The sequence below is a fragment of the Bubalus kerabau genome, chromosome 7 (assembly GCF_029407905.1).
Source record: "Bubalus kerabau isolate K-KA32 ecotype Philippines breed swamp buffalo chromosome 7, PCC_UOA_SB_1v2, whole genome shotgun sequence".
NCBI classification, from domain to species: domain Eukaryota; kingdom Metazoa; phylum Chordata; class Mammalia; order Artiodactyla; family Bovidae; genus Bubalus; species Bubalus kerabau.
In genome coordinates, this window is record NC_073630.1 from 115,560,766 (window position 1) to 115,584,008 (window position 23,243).

A 23,243-nucleotide genomic window follows, 5' to 3' on the forward strand; every position below is an offset into this window, starting at 1 on the left:
ATCGCCCTTCTTTTTTTTTTTATACATTTAATTTCTTCTATTTTCAAAGAAGCCTAAATGAACCTCCTGAATGACTCCCAGGTTTATTCATCCAATAAACATTTATTGGCTGCATCCATGTGCCAGGAATTGTACAAGATGCCAGGGCTACAGTGGGCACGGTGGAGCCCATCAGAATTAGATGTTCTGCCGGGAGCAGCAGCTATGTTTATGGTAGCCCTTAACCTTGGCAAGCGGTCCCTGCCAGACTGCTGATAAACTCTGAGCTGAGAGCATAGCTTTTTCAGTTCTATGCGTGCGCAGGGGCTGAGCCATGACTATTTTACATCAAGCCTGACACTTTTTTGATATACTGCCGCCCTTTCTCTCCAGTCCTCTGTGCTGTTAGGCTGTTCTCATGATCTACTCTTCCTGTACAGTGGCCTGAGACACGGGGCAAGGCACATCTTCCCTGTAGTTGCTGCTTAGTCGCCAAGTTGTGTCTGACTCTTTGAGACCCCATGGACTGTAGTCCATCAGGCTCCTCTGTCCGTGGGATTTCTCAGGCAAAAACACTGGAGTGGGTTGCCATTTCCTTCTCCTGGGGATCTTCCTGACCCTGGGATTGAACCTGTGTCTCCTGCATTGCAGGCGGATTCTTTACCACTGAACTTCCAGGGAAGCCCATCTTCCCTAGAGTATATGAACAAAGAGGACTTCGCCACTTAATGTTTAAAGTGTGTTAAAGACACACTTAAGGTTTTCTCACCCAGATTGAGATAAGCTGGGAGTCTGACCTCGGAGTAAGTGGGGTGTAGTCGTTTTATCTTTTCCCTTTTCCCGACAATCAATAGCAAATACCCAGTGTATTTTCAGAAGCACGTGTTTGGGAAGTGAGGATCTCTATCAACAGGCCCTTTCAGATTTCCATGTGAATGTGAGTTCCAATGGGCTTCCCAGGTGATGCTAGTGGTCAAGAACCGGCTGCCCATGCAGGACTTAGGAGAGGCAGGTTTGACCCCTGGGTGGGAAAGATCCCCTGGAGGAGGGCATGGCAACCCACTGCAGAGCCTGGAGGGCTACAGTCCATGGGGTCGCAGAGAGTCGGACACGACTGATGTGACTTCACACAGCACAGGGGGCTGCAACGCAGACCCTCCTGGTTCAGTGGCTTAGAACCGAGGGCATGTGCAGTCTGCGCTGACTGATCCAAGTTGACGGGCAACTCTGCTTCCCAGAGGCATTCAGAGACCTGGGTTTCTTCCCCACCCCAGGCTCTGCCATCCAGCGAGCCCTGTGCATTCACCTGCCTGGCTAGGGCAAAGGTACACCTCCAGGTTCCAGCTGGTGGGAAGCGGAGAGCTGGAGACCCTGATGACGCACAGCCCTCAGCTTCCAGCTCCTGGTGAGATTCGTCATTTGGCCCCATGTATTCATAACAGCAAGAAGGGCCCGGGAAAGCAGTCCTCCTTGAGGCAGGCAGGTGCCCAGCTACAACTCTGCTTAGCCACAGAAGATGCTGGTGGACAGCAAGCACTACTGAGCAAAAGTCTTCTCTTCCTTCCATTTTATAGAAGCAGGGTGGAACTTCATTATAAAGTTATTTTAAGACCCCCAATAGGAAAAAAGTTCAGATTTCCATCAAAATGCTACAGAACTGTATTTAAGAACTGAAATAAACATGAGAGATCATTCGGTTATCAGACGACTTGCCCCCAGCAGCTGCTGTTTCACTGACTTGTTTAGTGTCAGTCCCCCTAGGAGAGCAGGGACGTTTTTCATTGCTGGTCCCAGCAGCAAGAGCAGTTCCTGACACATAGGAAGTGTTAATGAGTGCACCTTGAGTTGCTCAGTCGTGTCCGACTCTTCGTGACCCCAGGCCAGGCTCCTCTGTCCATGGGACCCTCCAGGCAAAATGGAGTGGGTTGCCATTTCCTTCTCCAGGAACTGTTCATATGTCTTGGTTAAAAGAATAAATAGGTAGACGGAACTGAAACAGAGCAACATGTAGGGATTTTAAATTATTTGGGGCCTTTATATCTTTCTCCGCTGAGTTGGGCTCAGTGGTAAAGAATCTGCCTGCCAGTGCAGGAGACGCAGGAGATGTGGGTTCAATCCCTGGATCAGGAAGATCCCCTGAAGAAGGAAATGGCAGCCCACTCCAGTATTGTTGCCTGGGAAATCCCATGGACAGAGGAGCCTGGTGGGCTACGGTCCATGGGGTCGCAAGGAGTCAGGCATGACTTAGCAGCTGAGCACACAACGCTGTTGAGTTACCAGGGATGGTAGGAACATTTCTGATGGAACACTTTCTAATTATAACAAAATTCTTCCATGTATACCTATGGAATATAAAGTCTAAATGTACAAAGTACAAAGAAAATTTCGACAGGCCCTGAAAAAAGCTATGAGCCTGACTCATGTTGTGCCTTGTATTTTTTTTTTTTTTTAAAAGCCAAAGCACTGTGTTAAACCTGACTCCCAGATGTGAAAAGTACATGGTGTGCCATTCAAAACACCTGCAAAACAAAGTACCTTAATTTGCTGAGATATTAAATGGTCTATGATCAAGATCCAGCCAATATCTCTCTCCAAAGGTAAGAAATCAAACATTTTTCTCCTATTAAAACCAAAAAAGAGTAATTCAAATTAGACAGTCCTGTCACTTGTGAATTGTAAGGAAATTCTTACAGAGTGGGAAATTCACTCCACCAAATATAGCAGTCAATATAATTAAAATAAATTCAGTGGCCGTTTTAAAAAAAGATTATAAAATTGAATTTATTGAGTTTCACACAAGATGCACTTATAAAATTAGTACTGAATGCCATTTTAACAGAGGAAATGAACATCAGTCCAAACTCCCAATATATTCTGCAAAAAAAAAAAAAAAAAAACTTCCCCAAATGACAGCATAGCTACAGAGTCATTCAAGCTGAACTGAAAGATACACCCACATCATATTTTTGCTCTGATCAGGACTTTGTTTGGCAAAGGTTTCCCCAAGCTATTCCCATTCCTCGTGGACACTGTTCCTTATGGTGGTGAAGAGAAGGTGGAAAAACAATAATAACACAATAATAAATCTAATATGGGCCTTCACTGAAACATACACAAAGCAATTTCAAGTCTTTCATTTTTAACTTAAAGTACTTCCTAGTTTCCCAAAAGCATTTCTGTATTATTTCCTTTTTCTTTCTTATGTGAACAATCATCTTCAGATTCCTTTAGCTTTAATGCAACATTAAAATTTGTTTTTATTTTTCAGAGAAATGAGTCAAAGCATTAAAGCCTACTTTATGTTTCACCCAGGAGATAAGACAAATGAGCTTGAATTTACCTTCTGCCATATCACATGCGGGGAATATCAGCACAAGAGCTGAACTTCAAATGAAAACATCAAAGGAAGTTAACAGTTAATGGCAACATCTGGACATTCTAAAATTAGACCCTGGAAAATCTTTATAAAAATGCAGAAAGGCTCCTCAAGATAAAATGTGGTGGAAAAGAACTTGTCCTGTGATGTGGGCCATAGACTGGTAATAAAACAGAAATGGAATCTTGATCTCAAATAAAACCAAGAAGCACCGTTTGGCTGCTCCCCACACAAGCCCCTGTCCACACCCAGACGGCCACCTGCACGCCCCAAACGTCTCCTTTCCTTTTCCCCACACAGCCTGCGCACCTCCAGAGCACAGATCCGGGCCAGGTGCGGGCACGCAGACAGACAGACAGACGGGCAGACCAGCTCTTTCTGGGAGCCCGAGCAAGATGCTGCCCCACCCACACAAGGCTGACTTTAAAACTGGGACTTGAAAAACCCAGTTGAAGTTGATACCTTTGAATTTTGTCCTCTGATGGTTCCTCAGCCTGTTCAACACCAAACCTTTTTAACAGTAACAACTTAAGAAGCAATCGATTTGAAAGGGAAACCAGTTAACTCTACCTGAAAATGAATACTGCTCTGCTTTTCTCAGTATAAAAGTGCCTTTCTGTAGGGGAATTCCTATTTTATCCACTGCAATTACACAATACACAGTTCATGTTTGGCTGTGAAGAGTAAAGCTGAAAAATTAGGAAACATTTTCTGTGATGCAAACCTTCATTCATTCATATTTTTTAAATAAACTTGCTTAAGGGTTTGTTTTTCTTTCCCTCTATAAAATGCTACTATCCATCATGTCTCATTTAAGGTAGCTTTTTATTCTGATTAATTCAGATACATCTTCGAAGAGTATTCTGGTGGTAAGAACATTTATCTTAAGTTTAATTATCGTTTTCTTTTTTTTTTTTTTAATGCTTTGGCAGATGAAGTTTGAAAACTGTGGGAACAGAATGAGGCTGGAAATGGGAGCGTCATGTGAGAACTCCACCGTCTCCAGCGCATCCTGACGCCGAGGAAGACTCGAGGTGGAATCCCACCCTCTGGAAGCACAGAGTGACGGAGCAGAGGGGGTGGTGGGGTCACTCCCGCGGGGCCCAAGGTGACTCTGCGGCTTCCCCAAGCAGGAGGGACCCTTCCTGAGCCATCCATCTGTCCAAGGGCTTGAGGCTGGAGGTCACTGCTGGCTGCCCCGTGTGACCTGACTTTCAGCCAGACCATGTCACCAGAAGAAGGACACTAAGATTTGCTTTCCGTCAATAAGTTAAGTTCTTAAATAAATATTTAAGTGCCGTTTTCAGCATCTGTCCGTCCAAGGGGCACCGCATCTGGGGCCCCGGGACTGCGTCTTTGGCACCCGGAGCTCCGGAATTCAGTCAATTCGGTTTCCACAAATTGTGAACCTGTCTACCTCTAACAGATCTTTCTTTGAGGACCTGTGTTTCAGTTCCGAGTTCTCCTGTGTTATGTCCTTCTCGTCGCCATCCGGGGTGGTCAGAAGCTGATCAGAGCTGCTCGTCACAAGCAGCGGGATCGCATTTTCCTTCTGATGAGTGGGCTGGCTGGTGACTGAGGCAGACAGGGTTTCTTCTGCGGAAAAACAGATCCGTTCAATTAGAAAAGGGTGTCCCGCCAGCCTACCATAACCACAAGCTTTCCGATACAGTGGGACTGAAATAAAGTGTCAACTGTCTGTGCTTTCGGATAAAGCAAATCATAGCCTAATATTAACAGCATGCTGTATAAACCCTATAGCTTACAATGAAACTCAAGAGGCTATACTATTTCCGTTTTCTCATCCAAAATTGTATATGACAGTATAATGTGGACCATGGCCCACAAACAGCACTGTTAGCGGATGTGGGGAAAATCAGAACTCCTGTGTCACAGCATCTTCCTACACAAGCAGGTCCTAAGAAGACTGCTGCGGACCTGAAACACTGACTCCCACCCAGGACAGCAGGGCTGAGCAGACTCCAGACCACTCCGCCTCTCGTGCGTGGTCACGGTAGTTAGAGTCGGCATTTTACCTCTGAGAAGTTCAGATCGGAGATTAAAAACACACCAATGAACAAAACCCCAAACGGCCATGGGGATCCAGAGTCTGGGGGCCTGGACCCACCCATGTCTGAATCGTACATGCAGCCCTTACCTGAGCAGCGTCATCGGGCTAAGAGTGACACCCCACAAATGGTGCCTGGTTAAGACGGAGGATTGGACAGGCGCTGACACACACAGGGCCGCGATAGAGAGAGGAGCACGGTGCCGCACTCGGCACCCCTTCACCCTGTCTCAGCCCCACCCGCGGGCTCACCTCCTGCCCCTTTGCGGGCACACGCCGCACTCGGGCACTGACCCGTCTCTGCTCTGCCGCCTCACTGTGGACCCCGCAGGTCCCCTTCCTGACGAGCCCCTTCCCCGCTGCACCAGGTCCTACTCCCCGCACTTTGGGATTCAGTTCAGGCCTCACCAGCTCCGGGAAGGACCCCCTCCTCCCGTCCCCTCTATAACCCCACTGCTCTCCGATCTGGATCAGCCACTCTTGCTGTCTCCTCTGTCAGTCTGTGAGGTCCCAAAGCTTGATTTATTTACCTCTGTAGCTCCAGTGTCTCATATACCGCCTGGCAAAGGCACGGAAGAGTAAATCATTTAAACTAAAAGTCATCTGAATAAATACTCATGTGGACGTGGAACTGCTGTCCACTGACAACAATTAAGCCCCAGTCATTCCTGCAAATCTTCCAGGCCAGAAATCCTGGGACCATCCTTAACTGCTCTCTCCAGGGCACGACCTCGCCAGCAAGCCCTGTGCTTCTGGTGATGCACCCGGAATCTGGTTTCCCACCGCTCCCACGGTGACCCGTGCGCCGAGCCGGGCGTTTTCCCGCTGGCCTCCACTCCTGGGCTCACCTTCCCGAGTCTATTTCCCACAGAGACTGAGAGTGACCCTGCATCCCGGCCCCCCTCTCTCCAACAGCCCCTTCCCACACAGCAGAAGCCGAGGTGCTCACGAGAGCCGCAGGAGCCCTGGGCGGCCTCTTGCCACCTCCCTCCCCCACCTAGTCCCTCTCCCCCGGGGTTGGGGCCCTCGGGCCCACCTCGTCCCTCTCCCCTGGGGTCGGGGCTCTCGGCACCCTCCACCCCTAGTCCCTCTCCCCCAGGGTCAGGGCTCTCAGACCCCCCAGTCCCTCTCCCCTGGGGTCGGGGCCCTCTGGCCTCCTCGGCTTTTGCTGCCCCTGCCCGAGGCCTCTGCATGTGCAGCCTGCACCCCAGCCCCTCACAGCTGGGGAGCCCCCACCCCACGTGTCCTCCCGCAAACCTGCTTCGCTCTCCCTGACGACACGGTGCATATCTACCCGCTCTTCCCCTGACCATCTTGTCTGCAGCCCAGCTATCCCTGGACCCGCAAGGTACCAGGCACCCAACGACCATCTACTGAACAAGGGACGAACAGAAAAAGTCTTGGAGCTCTTCCCCAGGGGTGCCTGCCATGAGATCTCAGCATAAACACTAAAAATCCACAGCTGAGCAAAGCAAAATCTGGTCTTGAAAGCGCTGCTCAACGGTGATTTTTTTTATCATGGAGAGTTCAGACAACTGATTCTTTAGGTAATGATTCACAGAGATGATAAACAGAGAGCCAAACCCACCTTGGGAGGGTTTACACTTGTTTTGTGATTTACTGGACGGTTTGCCGGGAGCGCTGGCCGGGGGAGGGTTAAACAACTTATCTTCCATTTTGGCTTCCTTCACGTACTGGCAGGATTTCCCCAGCAGGACAATGCTGTTCAGGACTTTCAGGGAGATCAACCTAAAATCGGAAAGAAACCACCATGTGCTGCTGGGGTCCGTCTTTGCACATGGGGCCCAGCCACCCCCAGCTCAGCTGGTGAGGAGGGGAGGTGCAGGGATGGAGGACCACCCGGGGGGCCACAGGACCAGTTCTTCATGCAAACCCTGAGTTTCTGGAGGCTTCTTTACCCCAGGGAAGCATTTTTGAAAAAACTCCTTGGTTTTCATTATAAGAACAAATTATACTTAGAAGTCTTACCTGGTGCTAAATTGTCTAATATGTATTGTCTTACTACAAAACAAAGACATTTAGCAAACGCAGATGGAAACCAACAACAAAACTTAGAGCGCCCCTGCAGTGCAGAGCACGCGACATCCGGCATACGCGCCTGCGGTCACCTGTGCTCTGAACGGACACCTATTTGTACCTCTCGCTCTCCAGAAACGGGGTTTCTTTAAGAAGGCGGTGGGGGATTGGCGCTTACAGCCGGAGCAGAGACTCTGGGGGCTGAGCGTGTGGGTTCAAGTCCTGACTCCACTGCTCAGGACTGTGTGGATCTCAGTGAATTTCCTAACGAGTTAATCCATAAAGGGGTGATTTTGGTAAGATGCTTGGAACAGTGCTGCTGCTGCTAAGTCACTTCAGTCGTGTCCGACTCTGTGCGACCCCATAGACAGCAGCCCACCAGGCTCCCCCGTTCCTGGTTCTCCAGGCAAGAACACTGGAGTGGGGTGCCATTGCCTCTCTGCAGAACAGCGCTGGGCACATGGAAATGTGACCAGCTCTGCTGTATGACCACACTGCTGTAAATGACAGCACGTCCGGAACATTCCCCGACCCATCAGTGCTCCTCACTGAGCTGACCGTGACGGCTCGCAAAGCCTCACTGTGCTGGCCATCATGTAACACAGCCCCCCGAAGCCTTCAATTTCGGGTTACTTAGGTTACTTCTAACATGCTGCTTCTATTATTACAGAAGTGGGATTTCTGGGCCAAAAGGTACATAATACTTTTAGGCATTTGAAATAAATCTGGCAAAAATTCTGAAAAAACAAAAAGAAAACTCTTCACATTGATATGTGTGTGTGTGTGTGTGTGTGTGTGCGTGCACGCACGCATGCACGTGTGCTCAGTGGTATCTGACTCTTTGTGATCCCATGGACTGTAGCTTCTCTGTCCATGGGATTTCCCCGGCAAGAATACTAGAGTGGGTTGCCGTTTCCTTCTTCAGGGGATCTTCCCAACCCAGGGATTGAACCCATTATTATCTCATGTATTACAGGCAGATTCTTTACTGTCTGACAAGGCCTAGAGTGTGCTTAATAATTAGTGTGGCAAACATAGTTGAAAAAAACATTTTTTAAAACACAGAACAACATCTGATTATAATGGCAAATTTATTCATAAAAGAAAACATGGGTGAAACTTAAGCCTTAAATAAGGAGGACTCTAAGTAAGTGATTTCATTAAAAGATTAAAATACAATCTAAAGTGCCATCAATACTTCTGCCAGATAGCATATTTAATTTAGCCAGAATTTAACTGAGTCACAAATACATCTGGGGACACATGCTGTCAAGGGAGATCCCAGGACAGTTGTGACCTGGTTGCTGTTAACTTCTACTACATTGTGCACTTATGTGTGTGTGTGTGTGTGTGTGTGTGTGTGTGTGTGAAGTCGCTTCAGTCGTGTCCGACTCTGTGCGACCCTAAGGACTGTGGCCCGCCAGGTTCCTCTGTCCATGGCATTCTCCAGGCAAGAATACTGCAGTGGATCATGCCCTCCTCCAGGGGAATCTTCCCAACTCAGGGATCAAACCTGCACCACTTTACGTCTCCTGCACTGGCAGGCAGGTTCTTTACCACCAGCGCCAGCTGGGAAGCCCTTTGCAGTTACGCTTTACTGTATAACCAAAAACATATTAAAGAACAGTTCATCTTACCCCAAATAGAAGAGGACAACGCAGGCATAAGACAGGATTCCTTGCACCTTAATTGAACTTGTCACCACTCTGATGAGCTAGCCAGAAACAAACCGAAACAACAAATCACATAAACAAAACACACAACCAGAGTTATGGGTTAATATGTAAAAGAAGGTTTCTCCACGCAACTTTAACGCTCCGGGCACCTTCCTGTGGCCTCTGTCTAAACCCAAGAAAGCAGTTCTGGGACGTGTCGATTCACATCAGAACCTGGCTGCTTGTGGAACCTTTTATGGTAGATTTAGATTCTTTGGGCAAATCTAAAATGCCCGCTAATGCCAAATTCAACCGCTGACTCTAAAGTCAGACACTGCACCCAGCTCGTGACTAACATGTTTACCTGTACTTAACAGAGATGCAAATTAGTTAAGTTTAAAAATAAAAATTGTTGTGGAACATACAGACGGACTCATCTTGCTGCACGCGTCCGCACAGGGCTGGAAGCGCTTGGTGGCATCTCCCTCGTCCCTGCTTTTCCTGTCCTTTGTTCTCTGACTCTCTAAGAGCCCCGAGGACTTGCTGAGCGAGAGAGAAAGGGGAACCCTCAGGAGGCGTGTACTGTTTAACAAAACTAAATACTATCATGAAACTAATTACTTAAAGGCCAGAAAATTTCTCTTTTGGAGAGTTATGGTTGCTAAGTTGCTTCGGTCATTTCTGACTCTTTGCACGCTATGGACTGTTGCCTGCCGGGCTCCTCTGTTCATGGGATTCTCCAGGCAAGAATACTGGAGTGGGTTGCCATGCCCTCCTCCAGGGGATCTTATATTTTCTTACTTATCTCATAGAAACATGACAGTAACAGCACCATCTCTGGACATTTGCTGAATAAATCTGATGGGATCTGTCACTGAAAAGCATTTACACATGTTATAGGTTCAGCTTAATGTACATACATTAGGGTATGCGGGGACTGCTACGTGAAAACAGAAAATCAGGGAAAATAACCAACCTTATTCAGTAATGTCATCCTCAAATGGAGGAGTCTCAATTAAATAAATAACACAAGAACATTTCAAATGATATTTTTAAAATGCTTTTAATAAAAGAGCAATTGGGAGGAGCTAGACAGAATGAACCCTCACATATATTTGATAAAACGTCTGTCTCAGTCTCTAACGGGGAAATGACCTGCCATCAAACATTTGTGACGGAAAGTAATATGGTTCTAGAATTGTGTTCAGAAATAAGAAAAGCAAATGGAGCTTTCAATGACTTTGTTTTTACCCAGTATATTATTAGGCAACTTTAAGATACGTATGTCCCAAGTCTAATTTCCCTGAGACCTTAATATGATCTACTTTTCTTGGATATGAACTCATTCTAGGACTTAAAGTAACATTTACAAGGAAACACCGCTACTCTTGGCCTTACTGCAGGAATTGGCTTGGTTACCGAGGCCTCAGTTTACTCCTCAGGGGCCCTAGGTTTCTGCCAAAGCTCTGCTGTCACTCTGGTGCTCAGGGAGAACAACACTGCCGAAGAAAATCCCCCAGGTCTGCACGTAGCTCCATAATCCCCTTTGAAACTACAGGAGATTTCCCAGAAGTGTTCTGCTAATCAAGTATTAACTAAACTTAAATCTTCTGGTATAACAACCATAAAGACTCACTTAAAAAATAAAGATTGATGAAAAATCTAAAGATATTAATTTAAAAAATTCATACTAATTATGATCAGAATTTTTTGGTAAATAAGTTACTAGACAAATTATTATTTGGTAAAGCAGGGCCACATTTTAATCCAGCCACTTAACTAATCCTTAAAAAAAAAAAAAAGCCGCCTAGGTTTATTCTCACACTGTATGTGTCCTTTTTCCAGTTGCAGAAAACATAGGAAAAATCTTAAATTCTATTTTATCAATCTCTTAAACCATTAACAAATAATTTCACTCTTCAGAATTTTCTGTTTTTCCAAAATTCTAGGAGTTCCTTTTGCTAAGCAAAAGAAAGCCATATTTGTATATAATAAAAACAAGGTACTAACACAACTGAAAACATTTAGAAGTGTTTATCTGGGGAGTCCTGCTGAAGTTTAAATAACATTAAATCTATTAATCATTCATCCTCTAAAAAAAAGTTAGGCAAGCTGGTAAAAAATACAGTTAGTATGACCAAAACGTTTTTATACATCTCTTCATTTCCATGAGACTTTGCGTCTTTGGAAAACTTCAGATGTCCTTCAATGAAAAGACAGCTGCATTTGTTTTGATGTGAGAATAGTTAGCCAAAAAGGAATGCAATAAAATATAAGTGCAGCCAGCAAAATCTTCTTAATTAACATTATTAGAGCCCTAATTAAATATTACAGTAACTATTTGCAAGGCTGTTCTGAGCAATTCATTAAAATATCAGAAGTTGATGACTAATGTTTTTGATCGAGTAAGTTTCAGTGCCATTATTTAAAAATATATATGATATTTCCTGTGTATAACGGCAGAAAATTCCCTTGTAAAAACTTTGGAAAAAAATTTAAGAAGTAGTACTTATAATGAATACAGAATAGTTTTTCATTTGAGCATATTGTATTTATTTAATCTATTTCATGTTGCCAAATTTTTACTACTATAAATGCTACTGTAGTGTATAACCTTTCCTATAAATCACCATTTGACTTTCATGACTGTTTTCTTAGGAGAAATTCCTAGAACTGGAATTACTTCATCAAAGCATAATACTGGTCACAGGGCTCTTTAGAAATGTTGGATCAACTTATACTTCCACCAATACGTGTTACAATGGCCACTCAATGCCCATCACTAGGTATTTCCATTCAAAAAGAAAAATCACTGCCAAATGAATAAGCAAAAATGAATATTCCCAGTGTTAGGAAAGCTATCATGTAAAATATGCCTTAACATCTTTTATCCATTAAATGGCTCAAAATCCAAAAGGGAAATATTATAATTTAAAACAAAATTTCCTTCTACGTCATGGACCTTTAATTTTACTATCAAGTCATTTTAGAACAAACTGATTGATAATCCATTTACTCATATTCTTTAATGACGGTCATCTCATCATAGAAAGCGTACGACTTACTAAAACAGCCAGTGGGAGCGGGATGAACCCCATCCTCCGGGCCACCGAGTCACTGTAGTCGGTACACGCCTGGGCACAGAGGAGAAAGGGATTTATGGGACAGAATTCATCAGAAAAGTCAGCTACAGGAATGCTGTCTGTGCTCACATGTCATGTTTCTTCTTGTTATCTTAATTAAAATAAGAAATGTTTCAAACTTAATAAAAAAAAGTACAATTCACTCATCACCAGCAAATATTCCCAACAGGTGAGACTGTGAGTAAGAAGAGACCCTAGTACCTATACTGAAATTTAGTAAAACAATGAAGCGATCTAAATGTTCATAAGAAGTTTAAAATACAAAGTTGCATAACTGTTACAATGCTGTAGAAATCGTACCCTATGTAATAAGTATTAGCATTATTTTTATTATTTTGTAAACATTTAGTGTCAAGAACAGAAATAAGGTGGTTTACCTAGCTTTCCTGTAATTAATATCCCATGCTACATTAAACTATTGTTCAAAAAATTAATTATTAATTAATTAAACCATTGTTCAGTTCACTTCAGATTATGCCTTTTATATATATATATATAATGCTTACATTTTTCTGTCGACTGCTAACAAGGTCAAAAGCAAGGCTGGCTCTATATTCACTGTAAACCTAAAGACAAATAAGAATGAGGTATTAAGTAATACAGTGCAAATATAGAACATGGAAAGATTTACTTTGTAGATAAAATGTTCAATATCTAGCCAGGAAGGAGGTGCTAATAACCAAGTGACCTCTGGGTAGTTTTTCCCTATTTGTTCACCTACAATAAGAGTGAAAAAGAGCCTCAATTCCCCTTGATAGGTTCAAGGCCTTTTAAAGGTTTCTTTTAAAGAGGGATAAGTATTTAATGATTATGGTTGTTGAGAGTTTAGACTTTTAGGAAGAGTGGCTATTTTAAGTAGTGCAAGGCACGGAAAATAATTCTGAACACTTAAATTAAATGAACAGTTTTAAAAATTATTACTGTATGTCTAATGATAATGATGTCTTCTTAGAAGAGTGAATGCTAAGTATGATATTAAGCTGAGTTGGAGAACACAGTGGTCCTGAAAGCACTTGTAACACTGTCATTTCCACTACAACACACTAAATACTTGAATCAAGGCTATTAGTTTTGACTTGGGCAGCTGAGAAAATGTCCCATGAAAAGGAAGCCAAGAGAGTAAAGGGTGAAATTGTTGTATCCGGCCTTTGCCAGAAACTGCGTGATCATCTTTTATTCAAGGATATTAAAACATTCAGAAATGCCATAATCCCATCATCGATTGTAGCAGCTGCACTGCATTGCATTTTAAGTCTTTGCCTTTTAAAATATGACAATAAGCATGCACAACCCAAACCAAATTGAGATACTGGTGAATTACCATTCATTTTGGGCCTGGGGGAGGAATGAGCATTGCTCTTGAAAACTCGACTGGTGGGATGGCTCAGCGAGTAGGCCTCATTTTGTTCATATCAAGCCTACAGCCACATTTCTATTTTTGGAAATGCTACAAAATGCCTGGCTGTAACAAAGCAAATTGCTCAAAGTTCCAACAAATGTTTTCAGTAGAAAAATATAAGGTGTTTGTCTTCTAGGACTTACCAAAAACCTATTAATAATCACAGGAGAAAAGAAAATCAACTTTAAAATATAAAATACTAAACAATCTAGTCAAAGAGAGAAGTTTTGGTATCTAATGTTTTAAGTAGGAACAATGTGACTTTTAAAAGTTTAACAAGACAGGTTATGATGGTATTAACAGTTTATAATGGTTTTAGTGACACCTTGATTTCAACTACTGATCAGTCTATACCTCTATCCAAAAGTACAGAAGCAGAACTATTTAATTTTGAAATAATTTACTTTTGGCAGCAAAATCATTTTTAGAAATTTAAAATTATAATTCTAATTTTAAAAATGTAGTTCTTTTCTATCATATTCATAAATTCAGTAAATTTAACTTGCTATCCTACAACCTTATGATACTTAATCAGAAGTCAACACCAAACATTGAATTGCCTATTAAAATACATACATCTGCCGTGATGTCATTGAACTTTGTGATAAAAGCATGTTTTACAATATCCACAGCAATTTCTGATGCGACCACCATACAGACATCTGGAAATAACACCCAGAGATGATCTATAAAGTAGGGGAGAAGAGAGACAGTTACATCTCGTAATATGAACAGAATCCGTAACATCCTATCACAGGCTACCAGAGAAAAGTGCACTCTCCACGGGGCAAAACTAGAACATTTTCAACAAGTCTTAATGGAGAGAGAACCGGCATAGAATTAATTATCAGGAAGAGTCCTATCTTATCAGGATAAAGGCTAAGTCATTCAACAAGTGCTGGGTACAGAGGAAGCCTTGAGGTGGGTGCCGGGGTTAGCCGAGCCCGGTTTCTCCCTGAAACCAGGAGAGGCACAGGACGACGTGGGATGGTGAGTGAGGAGGCTCTGTCTAAGCCTCTGGGGCTGCCTCGGTGTGACAGTGTGTAACTGGGAGGACAAGGTGCTAAAGTCAACTGAACTGTTTTTCTCTCTTTGATCACTAAGATTCAATGATACTGATTCATCCTTTATTTCACCGTCATACAGAGGTAACCTGCCAAATTTGCTCACCTTTACCATATTTATTATAATGTGAACTCAGTACCAAGTGCCTGATTAACAAATGCAGACATCAGGATAACCTTCTTAGGCCTTGAAGGAGGATATACGAAGGGGACAGAGCAGGAAGATCAGAAATGCTGGCAGGGATCAGCAGCAATCCCGGCCTGGGGCAGCTGACCGCGGGTGGAGGGCGCAGGGCTGGGGCTCCACCTGCTGACCAGGAAGGAGGTCTCCGCATGTCTCACATGGTCCTGAGCTTTAGCCAGGGCACCTCGACATCTTTCGACACTTAGCTCCGCCACTGACTGGCTACCTGACGCTGGAAATGGTCTATTAACAAGTTCCAGTTTCCTCGTCTGCGAGAGAGAAAAATGTCTACGCTGCAATGCTCAGCAGGGCCACTGGGTGTGCGGCTCCAGCGATGCCACGTGGCCTGTGGGACCTGTGCGCGCTCAGCCGTGTCTGACTCTGCGACCCCACGGACTGTGGCCCGCCAGGCTCCTCTGTCCATGGGATTCTCCAGGCAAGAACAATGGAGTGGGCTGCCATTTCCTACTCCGGGGATCTTCCCCACCCAGGAATCGAACCTGCGTCTCCTGCATTGGCAGGCAGGTTCTTTATCACTGGCTCCATGCTGGGCCAAAGACTACTGCGGGGGGTCTAGCTCCCACCACCCCATAGAGAGCATAGTCAACCCATCCTACATGTGAAGAATGAACCAGCTAAAGGCTTCTGGAGTTTCCTGCACTTTTCTGCGTACTCATTTTATTCCACGGAAGAGAATGATTTTTCGCTCAAGAGTAAAATTGAAAGGCACCATAATTGTTAAGACTTCCTTACCTGGATTCCAAGAAAACTGCTCCATGTTTCTCAGACATACTATTAGCAAAAGCACATAATTTGTGAATCGTTCCTTAATATCTGAAAAAAAGTTTAACATAAAAATAGTAGAGTGTATATAAATAATAATACTATAGTATGTATCCAAAATAATTTTCTTTTAAGTCAGAGTATGATGAAATTATATTACAGTGTTAATGTCTGTGAAATAAATATTTTATTTATAGGGTGGTGCTATACTGGCAAGCCATTTACTTCTTTCACCAATATAATCCTACAGAAATGCCAGTTCTCTACAAACCTCAAAAAATGTTCAAACCATCAATCTGGTCAGATGTAGTCAAATTCCTCCAGTGGTCTTTGGGGACATAAGGAAACTGTTTTTATTTTACAAAAGAAGAAAAATATAGAAACAGAGAGTAAAATACAAGACTTTGGGTAACATAAAACCCCTGCTTCCCAGACTGCTTCCAATCTGGTAAATATTTCAGGTCTGGAACACAAGAACCAACCGGATGACTCCTTTAGCTAGCTAACAAAGCCAACAGCATTACTAAGGGAACTTAGGGGAATAAGATAAGCCAAAAATTAGTTTCATGATGATATTCACATTAATTACTAAGTATTCTGAGCTTAGTCTGAATGAATTTAATAAAAGCAAAGAACTAAATTCCTGCTAAGGGCTATTTAATACAGTTTACTTTTTAAGCTGTTATCTTCTTATCAGCATCTAAGATACTATGTAATCAGGAAATGGAATGAAATAAATCTGTCTGACTTGGGGTGAACTCTTACATTAATTAAAAAGTGAAACTTTTACCAAAATGGGAATGTTTTCTCTTAATCGTTATTAAGGAACTTAAAAACACTGGTGATTAATGCTTTAAAAGTATTTTTGATATTCAAATTATTAATCTCCTTTTTCTAAGTTACCACTGACAGGGATATGCTTTAACATATTTACAATCACGTTTTAAATGTGAACTGACTATTTTATTTCCAAAAGTTATTCAAATGAATGCAGGTACACAGGCTTATGTTAAGAGACTTAAACAGAATCACCCTGAGCTGGAACCTTACTTCACACCAATGTAATGCCTGCAGGATATTTCTGAATGTACAGTTCACAATGTCAGTGGGTTAAAAACCATGTAAAACTCTTCATTTTAAGAACCCAAGTCAGAAAAGCCTAGATTCCATACTCAGCTGGGGCTTACACTGACATGAAGTGGAAGAAAGGACCAAAAGTTAAAAAGTTGGGTTTTATTAACTAAACTCTATTTCATGTGTCCTTGGACAAGTCCCCAAAAGAAAAATGCAGTCAGGCAATAAAATGAAAGGGATAAAGATGCTCTAAAGTTTCCAAACCAGGTTTTTAACATTAAACTCGCGCAAGGTACTGAATTGGATCCCACCTACGTGCCATCTCTCTCTAGGAGAGATTTTTCTTTTTCTTATGTGGGAATGGGCTTTAAGGCTACCTTAGGTAAAATTAATTTCTTGTAAAACTTGAAGGGAGATAGAAGGCGGTACAAGGCAGACCATATTGCACTGTAACATGAGCTATTCTACCTCTAACAAAAAGCAAGACTTTTCATGGTGATTACTAACCATTTTAAGCTATAATATACTCTTGAATTCCTTCTAAACTCACATGCATTGCTTGATCAATATGCCATTGTTTTCAGAGCTTTCTTAAAACTGAAATACTAAATTCCTAATTTTTCTAAGCTAAGAGGTTATAATTCTGGGGACTTGTTTCTAAAAGAAAGGAAAGGGGACATTAATTATCTCAACATATTGGAGAATCCCAGGGACGGCGGAGCCTGGTGGGCTGCCGTCTATGGGGTCGCACAGAGTCGGACACGACTGAAGTGACTTAGCAGCAGCAGTAGCATTGGTGATAAGGTTGAAAATTGTTCACAATCTCCTCCACACAATAAAGATTAAAAACTGTTAAAATTTTAAAAAGACCTGCATGCCTAGTTTACAGCTCTATGAAGAGTGCCTACTCAAATCAGGCTATTAAGTAAAAATAGCATGATTTCCGCTACAAGTGAAAAGTCTTATAGTTGCCTCCATAGAAGAAGAAATCCTATCTCAGCTTCCCTCCTGTCTCTCCCCTTCCTCTTCCATTTCAAATTCACAGAGCTTGGCAGCACACGTTCGAAAGAGTATCACTGCACAGAAGGACACAAGCTCATACTGCCTCTCACAGCTTTGAGGTCGAAGGTTTTATCCCTGCTCCACAGAACGGCCGAAAGTTTCTCATGAGTTCTTTTTGTTCGCTGCCTATCAAATCTCCTGTAATTTCAAACGTTCCTCTGCTTCAATATATTCACGTGCCATTGCTTTCCTTGCCTAACACAGAGGCAAAATTTACACACATGCGAAGTTTTAAATGTAGAATTTGATGGGTTCTGATGAACGCATAAGCTCTGCCACCACTCCCGTAACTAAAACACGAACAGTTCCATCACTGCAGTAAGTTCCTGCACACCCCTTCCTAGCCAATCCCCACCCCATAAGCAATCACTGTTTGATTTCCATTATCATAAATTAATTTATGATCACAAACCTCATAAATATGAAATCACACAGCATGTACTTATTTATGTCTGGCCTCTTTTCACTCGGCATAAAGCTTTTGAGACTCCTCTGTCCAGTCAAAAATACAGCAGTTCTAACTGCTGAGCAGTGTTTGCAGTGCAGATACACTGGCATTTAAGCACCTGCTCTCCTCTCAACAGGAGGGTCTGGGTGGTTTCTAAGTTGGGGCTGTGAATAAGGCTGCCATAACCATTCTCGCACAAGTCCTCTCGTGAAACCATGTTCCTGCTGCTGGGAGACAGGGCAGGTGACCATGCAAGGCTGGAGGAAGCCCCCTAAGGGTTCCCGGAGCGGCTGCAGCCTCTGTGCTGGGGGTGCCTCAGTGTCACTGACACACACCAGCAGCCACTGGACCGGACATTCCGGTGGGCGCCTGGTGGTCTCTCCTTGGCTTTTTCACCCCCATTTGCCACCACGGTGCAGATGGCAACATGGTGAACGAGATAAATGACATCTTCACAAGAACAGTCTTGACTTTGCAGACTCCCATCCAGGGATCCGTGGGCCACACCTTGAGAACCAAGACACTGCTGTTCTGATCGTGACAACTATGTTAAGACGATGTTTCTGCGATAAATTTTGTGCCCTCACACTCTGTAGAATTAGGAAGGAGGCAGTAAGTCTAACTGAGAAGGCTGAGACCTCAGAGCCAATCTGAGGCTTGTCATCATAATTCTTCTCTCAGTGGCTAAGTGGGTGACCTTGAGCGAGTCAGATCATTTTCTCTGTATTTCAGTTTACACATCTGTAAAATGGAGTAATATCAGCAGCTTCCAAGAAATTTCTGAGTTAGAAAGATAAGATAATAAATAACTACGGGCATCTGTATAGCACCGTGTGCTATAGTATGGTAAAGTCTGGCACCATACTATACCATACTACACCATTGTATGAAAGTATGGTAAAGTACTATACAAATGCCTGTAATTATTATAGTAAACATCCTCAAGATCACAATAACCAAAATACAAAAAACATGGTAAAGATGTTCAGAGAGTTAAGAGAAAACACAGCTTTAAGTCAAAGGAACAGTGGCCTGTTGGCAATGTGACATTAAGAGTTTCAGAATGAATTACGCAGTAACTCTGCATAAAGCTTCAAGCAGAAACTGATTGTACATACCGCTATTTGACATTTGAAAAAGATTGTTCTTTTCGAACTTCTTGAAAACACTTCCTTTAATTTCGACAAACTGAAAGAGAAAACACAAAAGTCATCTTTATTATTACCACAGTTTAAAAAAGTGACATGCTATGTATTAAACTTCCCAGAGAATAAATAACAATTAAGGAAAAAAACAATTTTCTCCCATCTAGAATACTGCTGTTAAAGTACCCATACAACCTCAAAAATGTCAAGTAAAATCTCATACTTACGTTATTAGACATCATGATAGTCAGCAGGGACTTGTTGTGTGAGTTAAAAGCCACGTTGAGGGTGGTTGCTTGAACCATTATAAGGATGGCATGCAAAACTAGCAGTTAAGTGATGTCAAGGGAAAAACTGAATTCTGGTCCCAGTTTATATTAACAGATAATGTTATTAAAATCTCAGAAGTTTAAAATGGGGAAAAATACGACTATGCTTTCTCAATCATGCCCTACATAAGTAGTTTCTTATCTTTGTAATTTCCCTATTAGCTATGGTTGATACAAATTTGATGGGATGAGAAACCTATGAAACAAACTACGGAACAAACAAAAGCAGAAACGATCCAACCACTTAGACGGTGAGTTCTGGAGGACAGCCGTCTTGTTCTTTCTGGAGCTTTGGCATTTGGCATGATGCCTGGGAAATGGGATCTAAGAAAAGTTTATTAAATAATGGAATACATTATGATAAATCCTGAAAGAAGAGACTTACATATATACATTGTGAATTCAGATAATTTGCATCCTAAAACAGAAAAGAACATAAAGTGAGAGTCAGTCTGGAACTGATTTTCCTCTCTGGTTTTCATCGGGGGATGGGGACTGCAGGAGTCAGAAATGTCTGGTAATTAAGATTCTTCTTCAGATGCCAGTTCTGAAGACACTCATAAGCTGCAGAATAATATCGCCTGTGGAAGAGCTTAAATTCCATGGAAGAGCTTAAATTAGAACAGTAACTTTTTACTCCACTGTGTCTGAAACAATCTTTTACTCACCACAGACATTTTCCCCATATAGTCCCTTAACTTCCCAGATGTTAACCCAATTCTTTTAAGCACTGCTCTTTCAAAGACAGGACAAAACAAAAACTACGCGACACATTCCTTTGAACCCGTCCTGCTCCCATATGAAACGAGTGTGAGTGTGCACATGTATGTAAACACACAGGCATGCATAGTATACACACATGTGCACACTGTGTTACATAGTAAAACACTTATTCTCCAAAAGAAAAGCTTTTAGATGGAGGTGAGGGAGGGGGAAAGAAAACCTCTAGAATTCCTCCCCAGCTAATTTCAAATTTTACTTCTAGATGAACTGTATACATTTTATTTTTCATTTATTTTTTATTGAAGAACTGCATACATTCTCAGCTGAAGGTTATAACAAAGAATTCATAGGTTTAAAGGCAACTTTATAAAATTCTAACGTAAGTATGAAAAAGCTATATAGATCTATATAAATTTGAAGTATGTATAAATATAACTACCCCTTTATTCTAAAATCCTTCCTTATAACCAGTTTCTAGCAGTTTAAAGGGGCATGCACACATGAGACTCTTTAATTTACAGTTAGAGTTGACCCCTGAGCAACATGGGTATGAACTGCATGGGTCCACTTACACACATGTGATTTTCAATAGTAAAATACTACAGTATTAAATGGTCTGCTGTTGGCTGAACCCTCAGATACAGAGACTGGTTATAACTGATACCCGGATTGCTGCTGCTGCTATTTAGTTGCTAAGTTGTGTCTGACTCTTTGCAACCCTATGGACTGTAGCCCGCCAGGCTCCTCTGTCCATGGGATTTCCCAGCTAAGAGTACTGGAGTGGGGTGCCATTTCCGTCTCCAGGGGATCTTCTTGACTCAGGGATCAGACCTGCATCTTCTTTGTCTCCTGCGCTGGTGGGTGGATTCTTTACCATTGAGCAACCAGAGAAGCCCCATACTTGGATTAGTCCCTGTGTTGTTCAAGGACTAAGTAGACTATTATAACCAATTTCTCAAAAGAAAGTAGACATTTCATGTTAATCTTTAGGATACACACACACACACACGCACACACACCCCTCTCTAAGTCTGAGAAACAGCTAAGTGAACAGGATGATGTAAAATGCGCGTCTCCGAGCAGCCTGAAAGGATACAGACATAGAGGACCGCCATGAAGAAGTGGGGGGCCACCCCAATGTGCGCCCTTCTCCGCTCCTTGGGCTCTGTCGCTGTCCAGTACAGAGCGTCTAATATATCTTGCCCAAATGAGGAAAACAGGCGGTCTGCTACCTAAAGAGAAAAGTAAGGAAACACGTTTCTTACTATGCGATCGGTACATCTTATTAAAATTCAGAGGCAATGCAAACACCGGAGGGGATGAGCTCCAGAAGAGACAGGATCTTTGTTTACTTAATCGTTCACATTTCCTTATTCTCTGACACACGCGGAGCGCCCAAGTGCTGTACTAACTGAATTAGAATTTGTCTAACTAGCCATGTTTGTAACTAGGAAAATCTTAGTCATAAAAATAAAAGGGAGAGGACACATCAAAATCATAGTTCTTCTGGTTTTAACTCTTTGAATTTAAATTCAGGACTCAAAGTTTTAAGGACAAATATATCATTTGACCCATTCTCCTCATACCTAATATTGGTAAGTAACAATAGCTGTGATTTGTTTGAAGTTTATCATATAAGAATATAATAAGCAAATTTATTCCTGGAAGACATTTTCAAGTACTGATCTCCATGAATATAGTACGATAAAGAGAAGCACATAAAAAAGAAAAAAAGGAGGCCTACATTCAGGATTTAGTTGGAATGTCACATTCTGAGACAGGACGTTCCTGGCCTATCCAACCTTTGGTGGCTCCTGTGGTCTCTAAAGCATCACCCTGTTCCTCTTCATCACGGTATTTATCACGGCCTCTCTCCCACCTGTGGAATATTAGCCAGGGGATTAGGCTTGTCCACCTGGGGCTCTTCGGGATCTCAGCATCCAAGAAGTGTTGATTAAACATTTGCCAAATGAAGAAATGATAGCTACCATTGAGGGAGTACCCACCAGACGCCTGGCTTGTGCTAAGCTCCTTCTATTTGCTGTCTCATGGAAACCTTGTAATTCTCCTAATATCTCCATCTCACAGACAACAAACTGAAGAGCAGAGTCACTCAGCAGCTGGATGCATGTGCAGGATAACCAGGATTGGAGGGCATTATCTCTAGACTAGAGCTTGGACTCTGCTCCACTGCGCTTAAACTACATCATCAACTGTAGTCTACAGAGTGAGTAAGTATTTAAACCACCGGGATCAGCAATTCATGGATCCTCCTGCTTGGCCTACTTCCTGATAACAGCAACAGCAGCAGCTTGTGGGGGGTGTTGTACAACAGGAGGCACCTATATTAAGTTTTGGGGGGAGGAAGAAGCCTGGTCAGCTGCAATCTCCCCAGGGAGGAGGCAGTGGGACCTGACAAGGAGAGCTACCCACATGGCCAGAGGGGACAGGAGGCCTGGGCTTTTCTTTGATGGGAGGGAGGGGAGCGCAGGACGGCTACTCTGCTTCACAAACCCAGGCAAGCCCACTGCCGGCATCTCACCTGACCCGTCAAAGCAGGCGTGCGGCAACGAGCCTGCACCAGGAAGCTGGGGTGTGGTTCCAACTCATCTCAGTCGATGAATTTAGGAGCAACCAGGATGGCTAGACTGCGTGGTTTTGTGAAGAGATAGGAAGTCCCCACCTATCACACCCAGGCAGTGGCAGAGCAGAGGGGCCAGCAGTCCCACACAGCTCCACATGTCCACCACGCGTCAGGAAAACCCACTGCAGAC

General features: G+C 42.9%; 1 protein-coding gene across 1 annotated transcript in view; it reads right to left on the bottom strand.

Annotated features, from left to right (window-relative positions):
- Positions 1-2,733: 2,733 nt before the first annotated feature.
- The window catches only part of TAPT1 (transmembrane anterior posterior transformation 1), a 61,168-nt gene continuing 40,658 nt past the window's right edge, over positions 2,734-23,243 (bottom strand). Inside the window, exons 5-14 of the mRNA XM_055589158.1 lie at positions 21,566-21,701; positions 19,645-19,742; positions 19,391-19,460; positions 15,659-15,739; positions 14,234-14,343; positions 12,765-12,824; positions 12,181-12,249; positions 9,098-9,174; positions 7,012-7,172; positions 2,734-4,951 (exon numbers count right to left, since the gene is read on the bottom strand). Of these exons, the coding sequence (XP_055445133.1) occupies positions 4,734-4,951; positions 7,012-7,172; positions 9,098-9,174; positions 12,181-12,249; positions 12,765-12,824; positions 14,234-14,343; positions 15,659-15,739; positions 19,391-19,460; positions 19,645-19,742; positions 21,566-21,701 (1,080 nt within the window). The 3' untranslated portion in view covers positions 2,734-4,733. The remainder of the gene's footprint in view (positions 4,952-7,011; positions 7,173-9,097; positions 9,175-12,180; positions 12,250-12,764; positions 12,825-14,233; positions 14,344-15,658; positions 15,740-19,390; positions 19,461-19,644; positions 19,743-21,565; positions 21,702-23,243) is intronic.